Source organism: Chinchilla lanigera, unplaced genomic scaffold (genome assembly GCF_000276665.1).
Source record: "Chinchilla lanigera isolate Chin_1 unplaced genomic scaffold, ChiLan1.0 scaffold00053, whole genome shotgun sequence".
Classification (NCBI taxonomy): Eukaryota; Metazoa; Chordata; class Mammalia; order Rodentia; family Chinchillidae; genus Chinchilla; species Chinchilla lanigera.
In genome coordinates this window covers 10,210,170-10,227,036 of record NW_004955454.1, presented here as the reverse complement: position 1 = coordinate 10,227,036, position 16,867 = coordinate 10,210,170, and the positions used below count along the sequence as shown (strand labels likewise).

The window sequence follows — 16,867 nt, the reverse complement described above, 5'->3', positions numbered from 1 at the left end:
GTGGCAGTAAAAGTTTTCTGAGAGACATTTTCCCACAGGTAGCAACACATCTCGACATTTTAAAGACTTTTTCTCTAAAACATTTTTTTTTCAACTTTGTTGTTTTGTTTTTCCTCTTACTTTCCTGATCTTTCTCCTGGAAACTTAAACATGGGTTATGGACGAATGAAAGAAAACTTTAAAAGCCCTCTAATATGGATAATTACAGCAAATGTCAATGTAATTTTCCATCTTCATGATTGTTATGTGTCCCCTTTTTAGTCTGTAAGCACAATCATTTTATTATATACAGAATTTTCACTCTAATTAAGGTCTTGCATTACCATGGTGCATTCATTACAACTTATGAGGCTACATAAATACATCATTATTAGCTAAGGGCCATGGTGAAACCTAGCTAAGTTCACTGTTTGTGTTTCACAATTTTGTGAGCTTTAATTTGCATGCTCTTTTAAAATACAAGAACTCAGCATTTTACCTGAAAAGTCACTGAGAGTAAACTACTTAAATTCTCCATCTTTCATACGCAAAAATGAAGGCTAGAGAGGATGACACCCTTTATCGATATGGCATGACTAGAAAGAATCTGTGATGAAAATCTTATCTCTTCAAATTAGTACTTCATATGCCTTCTTGCTTTTCAGTTTCTATTTTGAAAATAGAGTGTCACAGATGTAAAAATTACACCATTTCTAAAACACAAATCTCCCCCCGTCGCCACAATCTTTGCAGCAGGAGAGTGACAAAGATCTTCTGCTAACAGTGAGAAAGCATAGCTGGCTTGCTTGTATCGAACCCAGATGTTTTCAGCTCTCAGCATGATGTGGTCTAGCTGTGCTGGCTGCTATGAAACCTGTGTCCACTCCTGCAGAAGGAATCTGGCTGGGCTCTTGCTAAGTTACAGGTTTATCAGGTCCATTTTTGTCCCGTTATTTACAGGCTGCAAAATCTGGTCTGTGAGCTATGTTATCCATCTTTGCTCAAAAAGTCAAGACGGCAGAGGAGGATTTGATGAGAATCAGCAGGCAGGAGTTGAAAGCCCACATGTCATTAAAGTCCCACCTGGGCCTTTTGGACACATAACCCAATTAGGTAGATACAGAGAAAAGGAACTCCTAAGGCATTGATGTGAACGTAAGTATATAAATGAGGCAAGTTCTGAATATTTCATTTCTTTTCAAAATCCAACACAGCATGGACAGTACTTCTGATATTTTTGTCTTTGCACTAAGACATATTAAAATTTGAGTGATTTCATTGGTGACTTTTCTTTGTGGGAATTAATTCAGAGGAAAAGGATCAATTATGATTTAAATTCTCAAGAAAAATGTTAATCAGTTAGAGTTCAAAATTGTTTCTTAACTGTAAGCAGTATAATCATTAGCAGTTAGGTAAAGCATGATGTGAAAGGTGATGAAATTTTAATCTTTTCTCTAAGGTCTAAAATGATTTGTGTACCCAGATCATATGCTTAGTATTTTCTTCTCTGATGCATAAACACTCTTAAACTCTTCCAATACAAAAAGAAATGTCCTTCTTTCAGGTGATATTGTACAAGTTTTGTGAATTTTTCTTATTGTTCTATGCTAAAAAAGAGTATGTTCATTGTATTCCAATCATGAATTTTAATTTAATAAATCATAAAAAAGGAGTTAACTGCTAGTAATCATCATTTCCTATTTGTTATATCAACATATATTTTTATCAGGAGATGAATTTTATTTTTTACATTTATTTATAGTGCTGAGGAATTTTTTTTTTGTCTTTTTGAGACAGGGTCTCGCTATGCAGTTCAGTCTGACCTTGAGCTCACATTGTAGCCCAGGCTGGTCTTGAACTTGCAATGATCCTCCTGCTTCAGCCTGCCCAGTGCTGAGATTACAGGTGTATGCCAGCACATCTGGCAACAAAGTCATTTAAACTACCTAATTTTAGCTGTTCACTCTGCTCTTGTAAGAATTATGAAGATTTTAAAGAGCTTCATTTAAAATTACAAATTCAGAATTGGGATGATAATTACTCATATTTCAAATAAACCAATAATTTATAACCATACAAATCATAGAAGCAAAAGAGTCGATGAGTCCTTTCTGGCACTATTAAATCTCAAATCTAAAACTAGAAATGCTTCTTTTGCAAGAAACTTCATGGATCAGAGATGTCCATCCATCTTGTTTGACAAATGATGACCTACTCTGTTGTAAGGTCTACTATATGGAAATTCTATTTATGCTAATAGATTCTCTTGTTAGAGCCAAAATGCTTCTTTAGTTGAAGAAATGAACTGGTTAATTTACTTCTTGTTAGTCTAGTGAATAAAAAATCTCCATTGCTATATTCTGAAGATCTTTGTATATAAACACTGTTTCCACTTTGCCTTTTTCTAATAATTTTCTCCAATTTTTATTACTAATTTTTAAAAAATGATGCCCACATACCAATTATATTAAGTCATTAGAAAGTTATTTTTATAATCTTAGCATCTAAAAGACTCAATTTCAGCTCACTAACTTAGTGATACTCAAAATTTCTGATATGTGATTATGTTAACATTAGTGTTCATGTTAAGCAACAGAAAAATATGGAGGGGCCGGGTGTGGTGGTGCACGACTGTAATTCCAGCACTCGGGAGGCTGAGGCAGGAGGATCCTTGTGAGTTCGAGGCCAGCCTAGGCTACAAAGTGAGCTCAAGGCCAGCCTGAACAGCACAGCAAGACCCTGTCTCATAAAGGCAAAAAAAAAAAAAAAAGGAAAGAAAGAAAATTATGGAGGAGGGGTGGATATAGAGAGGATAATCAGCTCCATTTGTCCAGAGTTTTGTGGTGAGAAAAGTAACATTGGTATGTCAGTAAATACTGAAAAAATAAAATACAGCTACATCAGGGACTTTTGGTAACTTACCAGTAAAACTCATAGACTACAAAATACTATTCACATCAGAAACAAAATATGCCCTACTTGAATGAATAAAAATCCTTCACCTTTCAAAGGCTGACTTCAATTCCTCACTGAAATTGGCAAGTGGAGTTTGGGATGCCGGCCATTAGCATAGTCAGTACTATCTCTGTGGATTTCCCCAGGCCAGCAAGGCTCTCCAGGAGACACCGGGCAACACTGACCCAGAGATGCTGCTAGCGAAAGGGGGAAGAGTGCCAGCTCACGAAGTCACGATACTTCATGGCATAAAGTAACAGATAACTGTTCTTAAGTGGCCAGACATGCATTAGAAGATTGATCTATTTTATGCTCTTTAAACTATCAGATCAATTATGATTAGTTCATTTTTATTGATACATAACAGAACTAAGAAAAGGCAAGTTCATTCCACTGAAATTAGAATGATAGTGAGCATTTGAACTAGGATTTGTACACAACTGCTTCTGGGAGTGGAAGCCCCGTATATTCCACATTGTGCAAATCAGCACTGAGAACTGGTTTTGGTTTTCCTTAATCAAAAGCCACCGTGCATTTATTTTCCATACTGATCTTCCAGGGAGAACACCGGGAGTGCTATGTGGAAAGCACAGAACTGATTATTGTAAACTAGAACTATGGGAAAGAGAGAGAAGCAGATTTTACAATGATCTAATTTTAGGGATTTGGCAAGAGAATTTCATGGACAAATCCACTGACATTCAGTAGATCAAAGCTGTAACTCCAAATCAAAAGTGACAGCCATACTATCAAAACTTTCCTAAGAGTAAGGCTGATGGGGGCAAAATGCTGAATTTTTAACAATGTGGGTGAATTATACTAAGTCAATAAAAGAAAAATTACACACACAACACATTATGCCCGCCCCCTTTTTTCTAAATCTGAAATGCTGTAAGGAATGTGTTATGTCAATTTGCTATTTCAAAACTATTTATATCCCCTGAGCTTTTGTGCTTTTTCTAGCCGTGTAAGTTCACTATTAAACTTTTAATTAATACATCATTCTCTCGGAGTTGTAAATCCATTTGCTTGGGTAATAATGTGAGGATCAAAGCATCTCGCTGCTTTTGGAAAATCAAAAAATTGAAAAATAAAAATATTAGGTACTAACTAAAATATATAGGTACTAAATAAAAATATTAGTACCTATATTTCAAAGCTTGCAGGGTTAAGTTTTCCCCAAAATAACTTTACTATGAAGGGCTAAATATAATTTTTATCACAATCTCAAGCTTGTTTCCTCTGATTCAGAATGAGCCCATCTGAAGGGGCTATGAGTGCATTCTGATCTCTCCAAGCATGCTAACCTGTGCAATCAAAGTTCCGCCACCACTTCCGCCTAAGCACACTGCCTGCTTCTGACGAGTACATTGCAAGCTTGGCTCCAGTGAACAGCACATGGTTTTAAAAGCAAATGCACTCTGTTTTTATTCTCTGGAGAATGAGTTTGAAATCACTTTGTACTTAAAGTATAAAGATAAAAGCATCTTTGCTCACAGGGCTATCTTTAAAGAGACAGGGGAATCTGCAGAAACAAAGGTGTGCTGTTCTCTTATACCAAACGGCTCCTAACATACTGGTTTTTTTGGCACGTATTTGTAGGAAATCCGAGACCTGAAATACTTACATTTTACACAATGTTCAGAGACAGGATGGCCCAAGTAATATTTTGAGAAAACAAAGTCAAGTGTTGAATGCTAACAAATCTTTATCACTCATGCCAGGCGCTCACAATCAAGGGCTCTGTAATGTCACTACTCGAGACAATGTGCTATTTCAAGGACACTTGAAGTTGACATTCTGAAATTTGAAATATGTAAACACCAGAGAAATGTACCCAGAATTGAATGAACTAGTGCCGTGAGTAACAAAGGCACAGAGTACCTTTCATTTTGATTGATACTGTCATAAACTTTTGAATATAATTTCTCCTCTACCCTTCCCTTAGAAGCAGGCACAGAAACACAACGACAGCTCTATGAATGATATTCAGACAGTCAGGACAGACATTCCTCAGCTGTCCTACCACCGTCCTACTCATTTCCTTATCATTGTTCATGATTTTTAACATTCTCAACAAAACTGCTTTAACATTTCTACCACAAAGTAGTTTAGAACCAATCTGCAACGGATCCACTTCAAATGATTGCTAAACTTCACATTCCCAAGGCTGAGGCAAGAGAGAGTCACGGATCTGAGACCGCTCGAGCTAATTTAGTGGAACCTTGTTTCAAAATAAAAGGGGTGAGGATAGAGCTCAGTGGTGGAGACCTTCTGAGTTTTGGTCTCAGTACTGAAAAAAAAGGAAGGAAGGAACGGAGAGAGGGAAGGAGGGAGGGAAAGAAAAAGAGGGAGAGGAGAAAGCAAGGAAGCCATAAAGCAAGCAAGCAAGAAAGAAAATGAGAAAAAGAAAAATCCTAATTTACGGACCCTGTAATAGTTGATACATTGTGTCAACTTCAGAAGTTTAGAAGTTTAACTCAGTGACTCAGCAGAGGGCCAGTGTCCTCGCTTTGTAAACATCCTGAGCCTGTATAAGAGGAGGGCACAGAGATGGTGTGAGTGCTACACCTACGGGAGGGCAGGTAGCCTGCTTACAATATAAGGGAGGAAAAGAGGCTTGCTCTCCCCCGCTTTGCTCTTGCTGCTTTTGCTGTCTTCTGCTGCCTTAAAGTGTTGCCCCTGTACCCTATCACCTTGCCATAGAGCCTGCTGGTTGTCTGCTGAAACCTCCACAAACTATGAGCTAAATAAACTTTTCCTTCTTTAATTTTGAATGTCAGGTATTTTGTCTCAGCAATGAGAGAAAAGTGATCAAGACAGGCCCATGCAAACTTAATTAGAATATCTAATTTGGGGTTTTTGGAATATGCATAGATTTGAAGCACTGAAAAAAAAGCACAGTAAAAACCGACAACGGCTATTCCTACAGAAAAGCTGTCAGGCTTGAGACTAAGCTCCCTCTCCCACCAAAATTTGGCTACAGGAACTGCCATGCACATACGCGCATGCATGCACATATAATCTTTATATGCTCTTCAATTTGAAATTTTACAGAAATCAATTTTCTACCAAGAAAGTTGTTCTGTCAAATTGGGACGGCGGTCTCCAAATGCAATGGCACCAGTGGGTTAGTGGCTCCAGGCTTTCCGGGAAGAGACCCTCAGCTCTGTGTGCCATCGGTCTGAGCCTTGGGCGCCAGGGCCTCCTAACTCCCAGTGATACGGCTCCTGGCAGCCTCTAGCCACCCCATCAGCTCCGCCACAGCCGGACCTTGTAGGCCCCGTTGCAGCTTCTGGATCGCAAGCAGCAAGGTCTGCTGCCTCCCTGGGTCCTCCGCTGTGGGCTCCTCTGGGACAAGCGGCCTTGGCTGCCCGCTTCTCCTCTCAGCCCTTTCATTCTTCCTTGGCCAACGGCCTCACGCTTCAGGCCTCAGTCATCTGCCCGTGGCCGCTTCTAGACCTGCCCTGGCTCTGGGCCTTCTCTACTGGCTTCTGGACGTGGGCTTTCCAGGGGTGCCAGTCCTCCCCTTTGCTGATTGGCCCCAGGCCTCACACAACACAGATCTTCAGTGCACCTCCACCCCTAAGTCTTCCAGGGTCATAACCTTTAGTACCAGTGAGCCCTTTAGTGCAGCCCGGGCAACCCACTCTCCCTCGACAGGAAATAGGAACACCGAGTGAAGCCTTCCTCATCCGCTGTGCCACAGCGCAGGCGCTAGTGTGCCCTGACTGCAGCGGGAGGTGGGAGCAGGGCGGATCTGGGGAGCAGGGCAAAGCCACCTAGAGTCAGCTGAGGCAGGGCCATCGCGACTAGGTCAGCATTGCAAGGCTGTGGCAGCCAGGGCCGCATCTTGTGCAGCAGCTTTAGGGCACAGAGGACACGCTTAGCCGTCTTGCTCAAAGCCGCTGAGCCTCCTCAAGCTAAAACAGTGGCTGGTGTGAATTTTGTGGCATCTCCAGGCGGGACTATTGATTAATCAGGGGCAACTGGCATTACAGGGACTGTGGAGAATACCAGAATGGGCCCGGCTGCCTCCTCAAACTCTGTGGCTCCTGAGAGAGGCAACAGTAGTGCCTACCTCAGGGAAAGAACATGATAGCCGCCTTCTCCTCATGGCCCATTCATGGCTGTCAGGACAAAGGAAGGCCTTGGCCTTTTGTATTTCTATCTCAGATTAATTGTTTACAACCTTATCACATTGCTAGGATTTAAAAATATATTTTGCCTAGAGATGTTTGGTGTGTACATGAACTGGTAGAGATTAATAGAAAAAAATGGAAAAACATAACAAGTACCATTCTGAAGTATTCCTTTAAAATACAATTCATGGTAGATTGTCTCCACTAATCTATTTCTAAGAGGAAACGTAAAATCAGTTAGGGAACGCTTTGAAAGTCTGACAACACTGATGACCAATGTCATCCCCTCCTAATGAATATAATGATAGTTTTTGGCAATCACTAAATCCTTATTTGGGTATGAAGAAAATTCTGACATTAAGGAAAAGTAAACTCACCACTTCTTCATGCCTGCATTTTCTGACATTAATTCCATTTATCTGCAATGAATATAAAAGCATAGTTTCATATAGCGTGCTGCAAATTGACTTTATATTTTGGTGCCAGAGATACAAGGATAAAATTTGTACCTGCAAAATTGCATCTCCGATAAACAGTAGCCCCGAAAGTTCCGCTGAAAATGAAAAGATCACATGATTACGTATTGACTATTTTCACCAAACATATGTGCTTTCTTTTAATTAAAGATTAAACTGACACATGAAACAAAATTTAATGTTCTATATTGTTAATATCTTTGAAAATCCACAAAGAATGGAAATGCAAAACTATAATATGACTCAACCCACTTTAATTACTGAATCACAAGAGGGATATTTCTATTTAGTCTATCTCAAACACGATGGTTGCTAAAAATTAATACTTTTTCTGGATGGACACCAAATTTTCTTAGGCTCTTAGGATTTTTCTTTAACAAAGTTTTAGACAAACATCCACTCCATAAACTGTACAAATGTCTCCAAGTTTATTTGTAATTATTATGTGGTTTTATTGATTTTAGGCATAGGAATAATTGTTATATATCTTTATTGACTTTCATGGTGAATTTGCATAGGAAGGGTCAAATGACTAAAATTGCACATAAGTACTGCCAAAAATGAGTAGTAAATAGGGTTGCCTTTACTCAATGTGAGTAGTTGTCATTGGTTTTGTTTCTGTATTTAAAAAATTGAAAAGTGAGGCACTCCTTAACTCAGACATGGTCACGTGGTGTACTGATTTTTCATCTCTGTTCTCTCTCTATAATGAAATCCTCAGAGTCAGTCACTGAGTTCCTGGACATCAAGAAACAGTAATACTTACAAAGGAATGGCTACCGTATTATCATCTAACACCTTACCTCTTTGTTCTTTGGAGATTTTTGAAACGACAACTGGAATGTTATGCTCTGCTCCTCCCTAAAAAAAGAAAATTGCATATAGTATCTTTTAATTAAAAAAAAGTAGCTTCTAGCTAAGAAGCTGTATAGGTGATGAATGCATATTAACTGGACACACAGTGAAATTTAAATAAACCTAGGTTATTTCTTCAATAAGTAGAGAGTGCGACCACAAACCTCTCTACCTGTGTAGAACTTTCCTGAGCGATCCAATAATGAGTAGCAATTGACTTTGAAAGTTTTTATTTCTCAAAAAAGTTTGACAAAGTTTTGATATTTCTAAATATTTTTAAAATTAAGTTTATTGGTGCAATTTAGACATAATAGAGTTTCTAAATAGACATTCTTTCAAAATCCATTGTAGAAATGTTATCCAGGGTAGGAATTCTTATTTGGACTCTCAATACCAGATTATTATGGATTTTGATTCTCTGGCTAAGTTTCTATACTCCAACCAATGGCAGAGACCTGTCTGAATGTCAAGTGATCAGCAAGACCTTTAGCAGCACAAACAGATAAACAAAATCAAGATGTGCAAATGAGTAAAGGAAAGAGCCTCATTTGCATTTCCTTAATTAGTATTAGATTATTGTTTGTGTGAAAGCGCATACTATAAAAGACACAATGAAATAGACTGCCAAGAATATCACAGCAGCACTTTGTTATTGGACAAAAATCATCTAAGAATAAAAGAAATTATGACTAAAGCCTCATAAAAACCTGTTTTATTGCAACAGAGATGAGAAAGGTAAAAACAGGTGAAAACTCAAGTATATGAAGGAATAAAATGTATAAAAGGTAACAAAAGGAAGTTACAAAGACAAGCAAAATTCTATTGGGTTTGTTCATCTTTAATGTATGAAAACCCTCAATTTTTTTTAAGGAAACAAATGCTTTGGTAATGAACCTTTTCCTTATCAATGTCCATTTTTATACTTTAAGTAGAAGATAGACAATCACTGGGGCTGGGGATTTAGCTCAGCTGCAAAAGCGCCTGCCTGGCAAGTGCAAGGTCATGAGTTCGGTTCCAGTACCGGAGAAAAACCAAAAAAAAAAAAAAAAAAAAAAAAAAAAAAAAAAAAAAGAAGATAGACAATCACTTTTGAGGAAAAAAAAATAGTAATATTCGATTGTTTTCATGGCCAGTGGAATGTTTCTTAGACACTATAAAAGGAGGCACAACAAATATGATAATAGAAAATGTCTACTCAGACTGACATAATACCCTATTATGTTTTCCTCACTATTTCCCACAGACCTAATATCCATCCACCCCAGCCCTCACTAACTGCAGAGAGAGCCACCTGCTCAGCTACCTGGCTTCTATTTGTGAATCTGTCTCTTAGTCTGTCTCTGAAAGCCCTGACCCTGTCCCAGATGGTGTCCAGTCTCTCATCTGATCAAAGGGGTGGTGACTTGTGACTGATTATGTGATAGAAATTGGTGCTCATCTTGTGCACAATAAACTCTGAAGACATGATAGCTAAACCTAGACTCTTATGTAGTCTAGCTTTAAGGTAACTAGTGAAATCCCATGAAATTAAAATGAGGGCAGAACTAACCCACTCTAAGCCCCCGAATATGTAAGAGGCCACTACTTCCAATTGTGTGTACTAATTTTCTTCTTTTCTAACTTGCTATAGTACTAATAAACTTTTTACTTATTAATTATTTCTTATTTTTTTCTTCCACATCCCTAATTAAAATGTTAGTTATATAAGATTATGAAAGTGTTTGGTAGTTTGTTTTGTACACAGACGAAACCCCAGTACACAGAATAATGTTGTTTGAGATAAAGATTTCAAGTAAAGATTGAAAATAAGATGTGAACTAAAAAATTAAAATTAAATTTTCAGCCTATGGTCACTGATAATTCCTTGAGATACTTAGAAATTGGAAAAGATGTTGAGAATGCTGCTACACTTCTTTTGAAGAAAGAGATACTGACTCAGATCATCAACTTGATGAAGTTCTTGGTGATAGAAGAAGATGAATTATTCAACCAGTATTGGAAGTCAATTATACTGGAGAAGGAACAACATAGTCTACTCCACTCTTTTGCCCTGTGGCTTCTGTTCAATTATTTTTGCATTTTATATATTTTTTCCTCATTCCACTGCAAAATTGAGAGATTTTCTTAATGTTTAAATTTTTAATCCAAGTAACTGGCAGCACAGGAAAACATTTCACATGTAACTTTACATGTAAAATTTATCCAGATTCAGTGCAAGAAAAGTTTATTTTTTTGTGGGGAGAGGCACTGTTTAGCTTTTGAACGGGGCACTTGGAGCTTTATGAAAAACTTTTAACTAATCTCAAGAAATGGCTTTGTTGATTGGGTGGCAAATTTTAAAACAAAACTCAGAAGATAAAAATTGGGATTTAAAATTACTGTACGTTCTTTTATTAGTTGATATGTGAGGACAGCTCAGCTCTCATAGCTAATTAGTTTTACTTCAGGACATAAATGAGGAAATTTATGGTTTTCCAGATAAGAACCAAATAATGAGGCTCACTTTCTTTAAAAGAGGTAATAAGATTCCTCCCACAATTAACAATCTAAATCCTTCACAACCCTTGTTGTGTGACCTCAGCCTCTCGGCTTAGCACTTTATCACTGAATTCCAGAAGACATCAGTATTTACTATCTTCTCTTCCTAGAATGTTATTTTTCACTCTTAACCTTGTGCATTCCCTCTTACATTTGAGATTTTAGGTAAAATGCCCCACTTTTGTTAATTACTTAGAGTAATTCTTTTATGCAGCAATGGACGATAGCTGTGATATATACGTATTTATATAGATAATCATTTGATCACTCTACTTTCCCACTAAAGTAAATGCCTGAGCTCAGAACAGGGCTTCTGTCCCCCACTTCTTCCCAACATATCTCTGGCCCACGGAGCAGGGTCCATAACCAAGAGTTGGAGAAATCAGAAATCGTGAATCACCCAAACCGTGTCATTCCAGTGGTATAATAAGGTTCAATATTAGGGAAAGTGACTGAATGTCCGAAAGTGAAGCTCACATATCAAAGCATGCATTAATCTATCCCACAATGTCCTTTTTATAAAGTGTAGTTGATATTACAGCTAGCAAAGAAACAAAGTTATGAATCCCATTTAAACTATTTGAAGAACTCTGTACAATTCTTTTGCCAGAATCATTATTAAAAAAAAATTGTGGTACTTTTATATAATGGAATATTACTCAGGTATAAAAAAAGATAAACTCGAGGCTTTTACAGGTATATGGTCACAACTAGAGACCATACTCATAAGTGAAATAAATCAGAACTGCACGTGTAAGCATTGTATTGTCTCACTAGTGCAGGACCTGAAAGTGTGAATAAAAACTAGGAGGTATCATAAACATAATGAAAGGAAAGGAAAATGCTCAAAAGTAAAGGGCAAATGGGGTGTGGGAAAAGAGAAAGGGAAATTATGTAAGTATGTACATACAGGATAGCTAACATAGTTGTACTACTGTCTTCCATTGCTCTAAAGAAAGGAACAGTTCATGATTACTTGTTTGATGAATCTCGTACGTCTCTATTTCTTTTCCTGAGAAACCACTTTGAAGATATCAATAAGTAATACATCAACCATTGTTAATTTCCTACAACTTTGTCTGTAACTCTGTTTTGTTTGTATTGTTCTTATGCTAGTTTGTCAACGGATGTCTGTTTACAAATATGTGTGTTTGTTAATATGTTTTCCTTCTTTTATCTTTTAAAATAAATTTTAAAAATACCACCAAATCAAACCTAGAATGTTTTTAGAATAACAGAAAACTTGTTAATAAATATTTTCCGTTCAGTATCTTCATTATTGAAATCGACCAGTTAATTATATTCTGGGCCCTGGGGATTAAAAAGATGCACAAACCTTGGCATTTTTCTTAAATTCAGAGTCAGAAAAAACTTAGCCCAGATGGGAACAAGGTAGAGCAAAAGTGGACAAGTTTGGGAGAAATACCTTTAAAATATTCCCTGAAGGAATATGACCAAATATATTTCATCATCTATCTGGATCCCATCAAAATCTGTTGAAATCATTTACATTGGCTTTAGAAAAATTAATAGCCTTTCCTATATACTATATGATTCCTTCCATATGAAAACCTATACCATGGAAATCTACTAAGATAAAAGTAGATCAATGGGTACTCAGGAGTAAAGGATCAATGGCAAAAGTATTTAGTGCTTCTTCTTGAGAAGATAAAATGTTCTAAAATTGTATCAGTGGTGGTTTATGTCCGTAACATGAACTAAAAATTTTTAGTTGTACCCTTTAAATGAGTGTAAACTTAAAGAACATGAATTGTTTCTCAAAAAATTAATTAAACTAATCATCTTTCAAAGTAATAATTGTGTAGTGGTTTTAACTGTCTCCTGGAAATAAACCATAATCTTGAAAGTAAGGTTAACTATTTGCCTGTTACATACTATTTCTGAGTGGGAAAAGGACACTTCATTTCTGTTTGGTGGAAACTAGTGAATTAGACTCTAGTACAGGAATGCACGGAGAAGCTGGTGAGAAATTCATACAAATGTGTATTGACTTATAATAACAGTTCTGATCTACAAACTTTTGCCCAGAAGTCACTAGTAAATCTCAAAAACAGAAAATTATTTCAGGTACTATGAAGGCATTTTTTATTTGTTAGATTTGATACTGCTAATATCTGACTCTAGACATTAGGAAGTGACTTGATTAACTTGGCCATTTTTACCTATTTGTTTTAGTTTTAAATAAAACAAAATGGGAGCAGCTTAGAGGAAGCATGATTTGTGTTTCCCACTGGAAAGTTTAGAGATAATTTAGTCTAGGTTTTATAAATATGAGGAATGACATTAAGAGTAAGGACTATGTCATCAGCTTTAGGTGAAGCGGAGATTCAGTTCTGCCACTTACAACAATGGATACATTACTGAAACTATTAATTTTTAAAACATTGTCTATGGAAGGGGTAACAATAGCTATCTGCTTTGCTGGATAATTAAGCCAAATTAAATAGAATGTGAAATGCTCTCAGCTCTGACTATGGCACTTCATGTGCAGATCATAAATATTGCAATTGTTCATAAATTATAATATGACTAATAGTAACAATAATTATAATTATATTTGTGAAGCTGAAAAGTTACTGTTTCCAAATAGAAATCACTCTTGATTAAATGCACTTACTTGATGAGCACTGATAGATTATTGTTGATATAAGCAAAGATGAATTTATTAGAAAATATTGTACATATTGTCTGATAATAGTAGCTAAAACACCCTTTAGTTAAAAGGTGATTATTTAAAGAAATTACAATGACAGAGTTATAGTTTAGTACTATGCAAATATGAACTTCTAATTTAAATATATAGGAAATAAGTCAGTCTCACCAAGGCAAGATGGTACCTTGCTTCAGAGTGACTGTCCTTGTTATATTCTTGTAAGTAGATTGAGGCAAAAATACTCAATTATTTGGTACTGTAATGCAAACCTTGGCGACATCCCTGGATGCTGTTGTAGAGTGTGTGGCATTATTTATACAAAGGTAACTCTCAGGATTGCATGGACTGAAGGGAGGAACATTTGAAAGGAAGAATCTGTCAGAAGGACCTTAAAGGAAAGATAAAGTTGCCCAGACCTGGGAGAAGAACCAGACAACACGGGTAAAATGCTGGTGCAATTTAAAGCTAATCAAGTCGGAGGCCATGTGCCAGAACAGCATGGATGCAGAAAGCCAGCAGGTGAACCTGATAAATCTGACCACTACCAAGGAAGGCGGGTCATTGTGAGAACAAAAGAAATGCGTGCTTCTGTAAGAAAAGTTCAGTAGTATTTTTGTGCAGGTTTTGCACAAACACAAGTGTGGCTTTTGTGGAAATCAGGAAAAAGTGTTACTAGAAAAGCTTGATTTTCTGCTGGGAGGCAAACTTAAAAAAACAAACACCAGGAAAAAACACCCAGTTCATAATGTTTGAGATATGTTTGAAATAAAGAAAACTGAAAAATGCCAACAACCAGGAGATCATGGTCAAAGATGACCCAAAGTTCAAATTACAGCAGGGATGAGAGTGCCTCTGAAAGGCAACCCGAGAGAAAAAGAGCTTAAATAAGCAAGGCTTCCTGGAGATCCCAGGGCAGGCTGGGCACAGTGCAAAAGGCCTCCACAGGAGCTCTCATCAGCGAGGGAGGTGGACATCTCTCCTGAGGGTCCTACAGGAGGAGCTTAGAGATCAAAGGTCTGGTAAAGAAGATGGCCTGGGTACCACTGTGTGTGTGCTCAGATTTCATCTTCTTACAGCTGGTTGACTTAATCCTTTGATCCTAGTAGACTTGCGAAAGGGTAAAGAAGAATTACTGTAACACAGAACAAGAGGGCAGAGAGAGAAGCTCAATCCAGGGATAGGCAAACGCCTCAAAGACTAGAGAGCTGCTTGTGATTTTAGGGCTGAGGTCACGCCCTAACCAGGCCCTGGGAATATGGGAAGAAGCATAACAGCCTCGTGTATGGTGCTGTCTGGTCAGGACGTCTGCCACCATGCGCAGCAGGTGCTCAGAACTGCCTCTCAGCTTAGACTGTGCCGTTTCTGTGTTCTTCGTATTTGGAGAAATCACAAATATGTAGGCAGCTTTGGTCTTTATCTTTTCATTTTTGTTATAAAATGGTGGAAGGTGAAGTCTTTAAAGGATAACAATGTCTATGAAGATGAATCAGTGGTTCTTCCATACATGTGAATATAATTGAGGCTTTTATTTTTCGGTGCTGTAGTCCACACTTACAGTCTAATATCTTTGGATATAACATTAAAAAGTCTGACTTTCAAAGAAGAGTCACAGAGTTTTTAAGAAATTACCAAGAAGGCAAAACAAAATATTTCTTAAGGTTAAAAAAACAGAAGCAACAACAGGAAGGACAGCACATAAAACTTGAAAATACAAACAGGGCTGGGGATATAGCTTAGTGGCATAAGCGCCTGCCTGGCAAGCGCAAGGTTGTGAGTTTGATCACTGGTACTCCCCCGCCCAAAAAAAGAAAATATAAATTTAGAAATCTTTTTAAAAAATTTAAATCAAGTACAATTAACTTTCATCTTTAAATTTATGTTCCTTCTTCTTATTTGGCATTTGAGGAACGTTTGAGATGAAAAACTCCTTTTGTGTGTCCTACAGCACATTCTAACATTAGGCCTTCAAGGGAAGTTGTCAAAGTTCTCTATGAAATGATAGGCGTACAACTGCCTCATTCTGCAAGCCGCCTGCACAGTATTTTAATATTTTGATAAACATAATCAGAAGTTCAACATTGTCTTATACAAGGGGGAGAAAATAAATGTAAAGGTTGATCTATTTTATTGCAGGCAAACTTCCCTGAAAGGACTCTGTCTGAGGAGAAGGCTTCGGATGGTGCCCCATGGGAAATGGGCACCAAGGATGTTGAGCCATTGGCAGCCACAGAGAGTAAGTTGCCTGTCATTAGAGTCACTGAAGCGTGTTAACAAACCAAACCTTACGAAGAAGCCAGAATCCCCTTTGCATTGTTGCCCATCAAATTTGAGAGCACCGACTGCAACATTGGAGAACTGAGGAATTCTTCCAGGCATGTTGGTGACTACGTCAGGAAAGTGCTAGGAACCGAGATTAGTGAGAGCACAGCAAGCTGCCTTGGGCTGCTAAGAGATTATGTTAAAATATTTTAGTGTTTTCTGACTCCAAAGCCTGTTTGCTTAATGTTCAGCCAACTTTGTAACAAAATAGTTATTTTGGAAGGCAAAACTGACATACTCTGTGTTCTAAATCAAGTGAAATTCACTTCAGACCTGTATGAATACTAACACTGTTGGTGATTGACTTTTTAGCTGGCTAACATATCATCTTCCTTCTGCTATTCCTTGTTGAGATATTAAAAGTTTTAATTAATAATGCTTACTGTAAAACCTCTAGCATGTGTCAGATGTAATTATTTAACTGAAACAAATAAAGGTAAAGTATGTGTTTGCATATTTATATGCACAATTATATTATTCACTCAAAATTTCTCCTGGTAGCAATAAACAAATGATTCAGCATTACAATATTATTCTTCTTCTAGTTTAGAATAGCTTTTTAAAAATGTTCATTACATATATATGTTTTAAAATTCTCAATTCTAAAGAAAATACTGCTAATAAACAGTAGTTTATATAATTCTAGCATGACAAAGAAAAGGGAGTTGTATATTGATATCTTTACTTACAGTATTTTAATATTTTGATAAACATAACCAGAATGAAAGATAGTTGCAAAATAGAAATGAAAAATTCAAAAGTCAGTATTAAGAAAACCAAAAGACAAACCCATAAAAGCAATTGTTTTATGGTGAATGTATAACACTCTAAATAAAAATTTGGATGCTCTTTGAGGGTTAGTGTCTGTGTGTACAATAATCCCCTTTTTCATTAAATATTCTTAAAAAAAGGGCAAACACATAGCTCAA

The 16,867-nt window shown here is 37.1% G+C and overlaps 1 protein-coding gene across 3 annotated transcripts in view; it reads right to left on the bottom strand.

Moving 5' to 3' along the window:
• Positions 1 to 16,867, bottom strand: part of Sntg1 (syntrophin, gamma 1) — a 741,266-nt gene that overhangs the window by 212,838 nt on the left and 511,561 nt on the right. For all 3 annotated transcript variants that reach the window (XM_005396048.2, XM_005396049.2, XM_005396050.2), the window contains 3 exons: positions 8,356 to 8,413; positions 7,586 to 7,629; positions 7,454 to 7,495 (listed from right to left, as the gene is read on the bottom strand). In XM_005396048.2, coding sequence (XP_005396105.1) covers positions 7,454 to 7,495; positions 7,586 to 7,629; positions 8,356 to 8,413 — 144 coding nt within the window. The remainder of the gene's footprint in view (positions 1 to 7,453; positions 7,496 to 7,585; positions 7,630 to 8,355; positions 8,414 to 16,867) is intronic.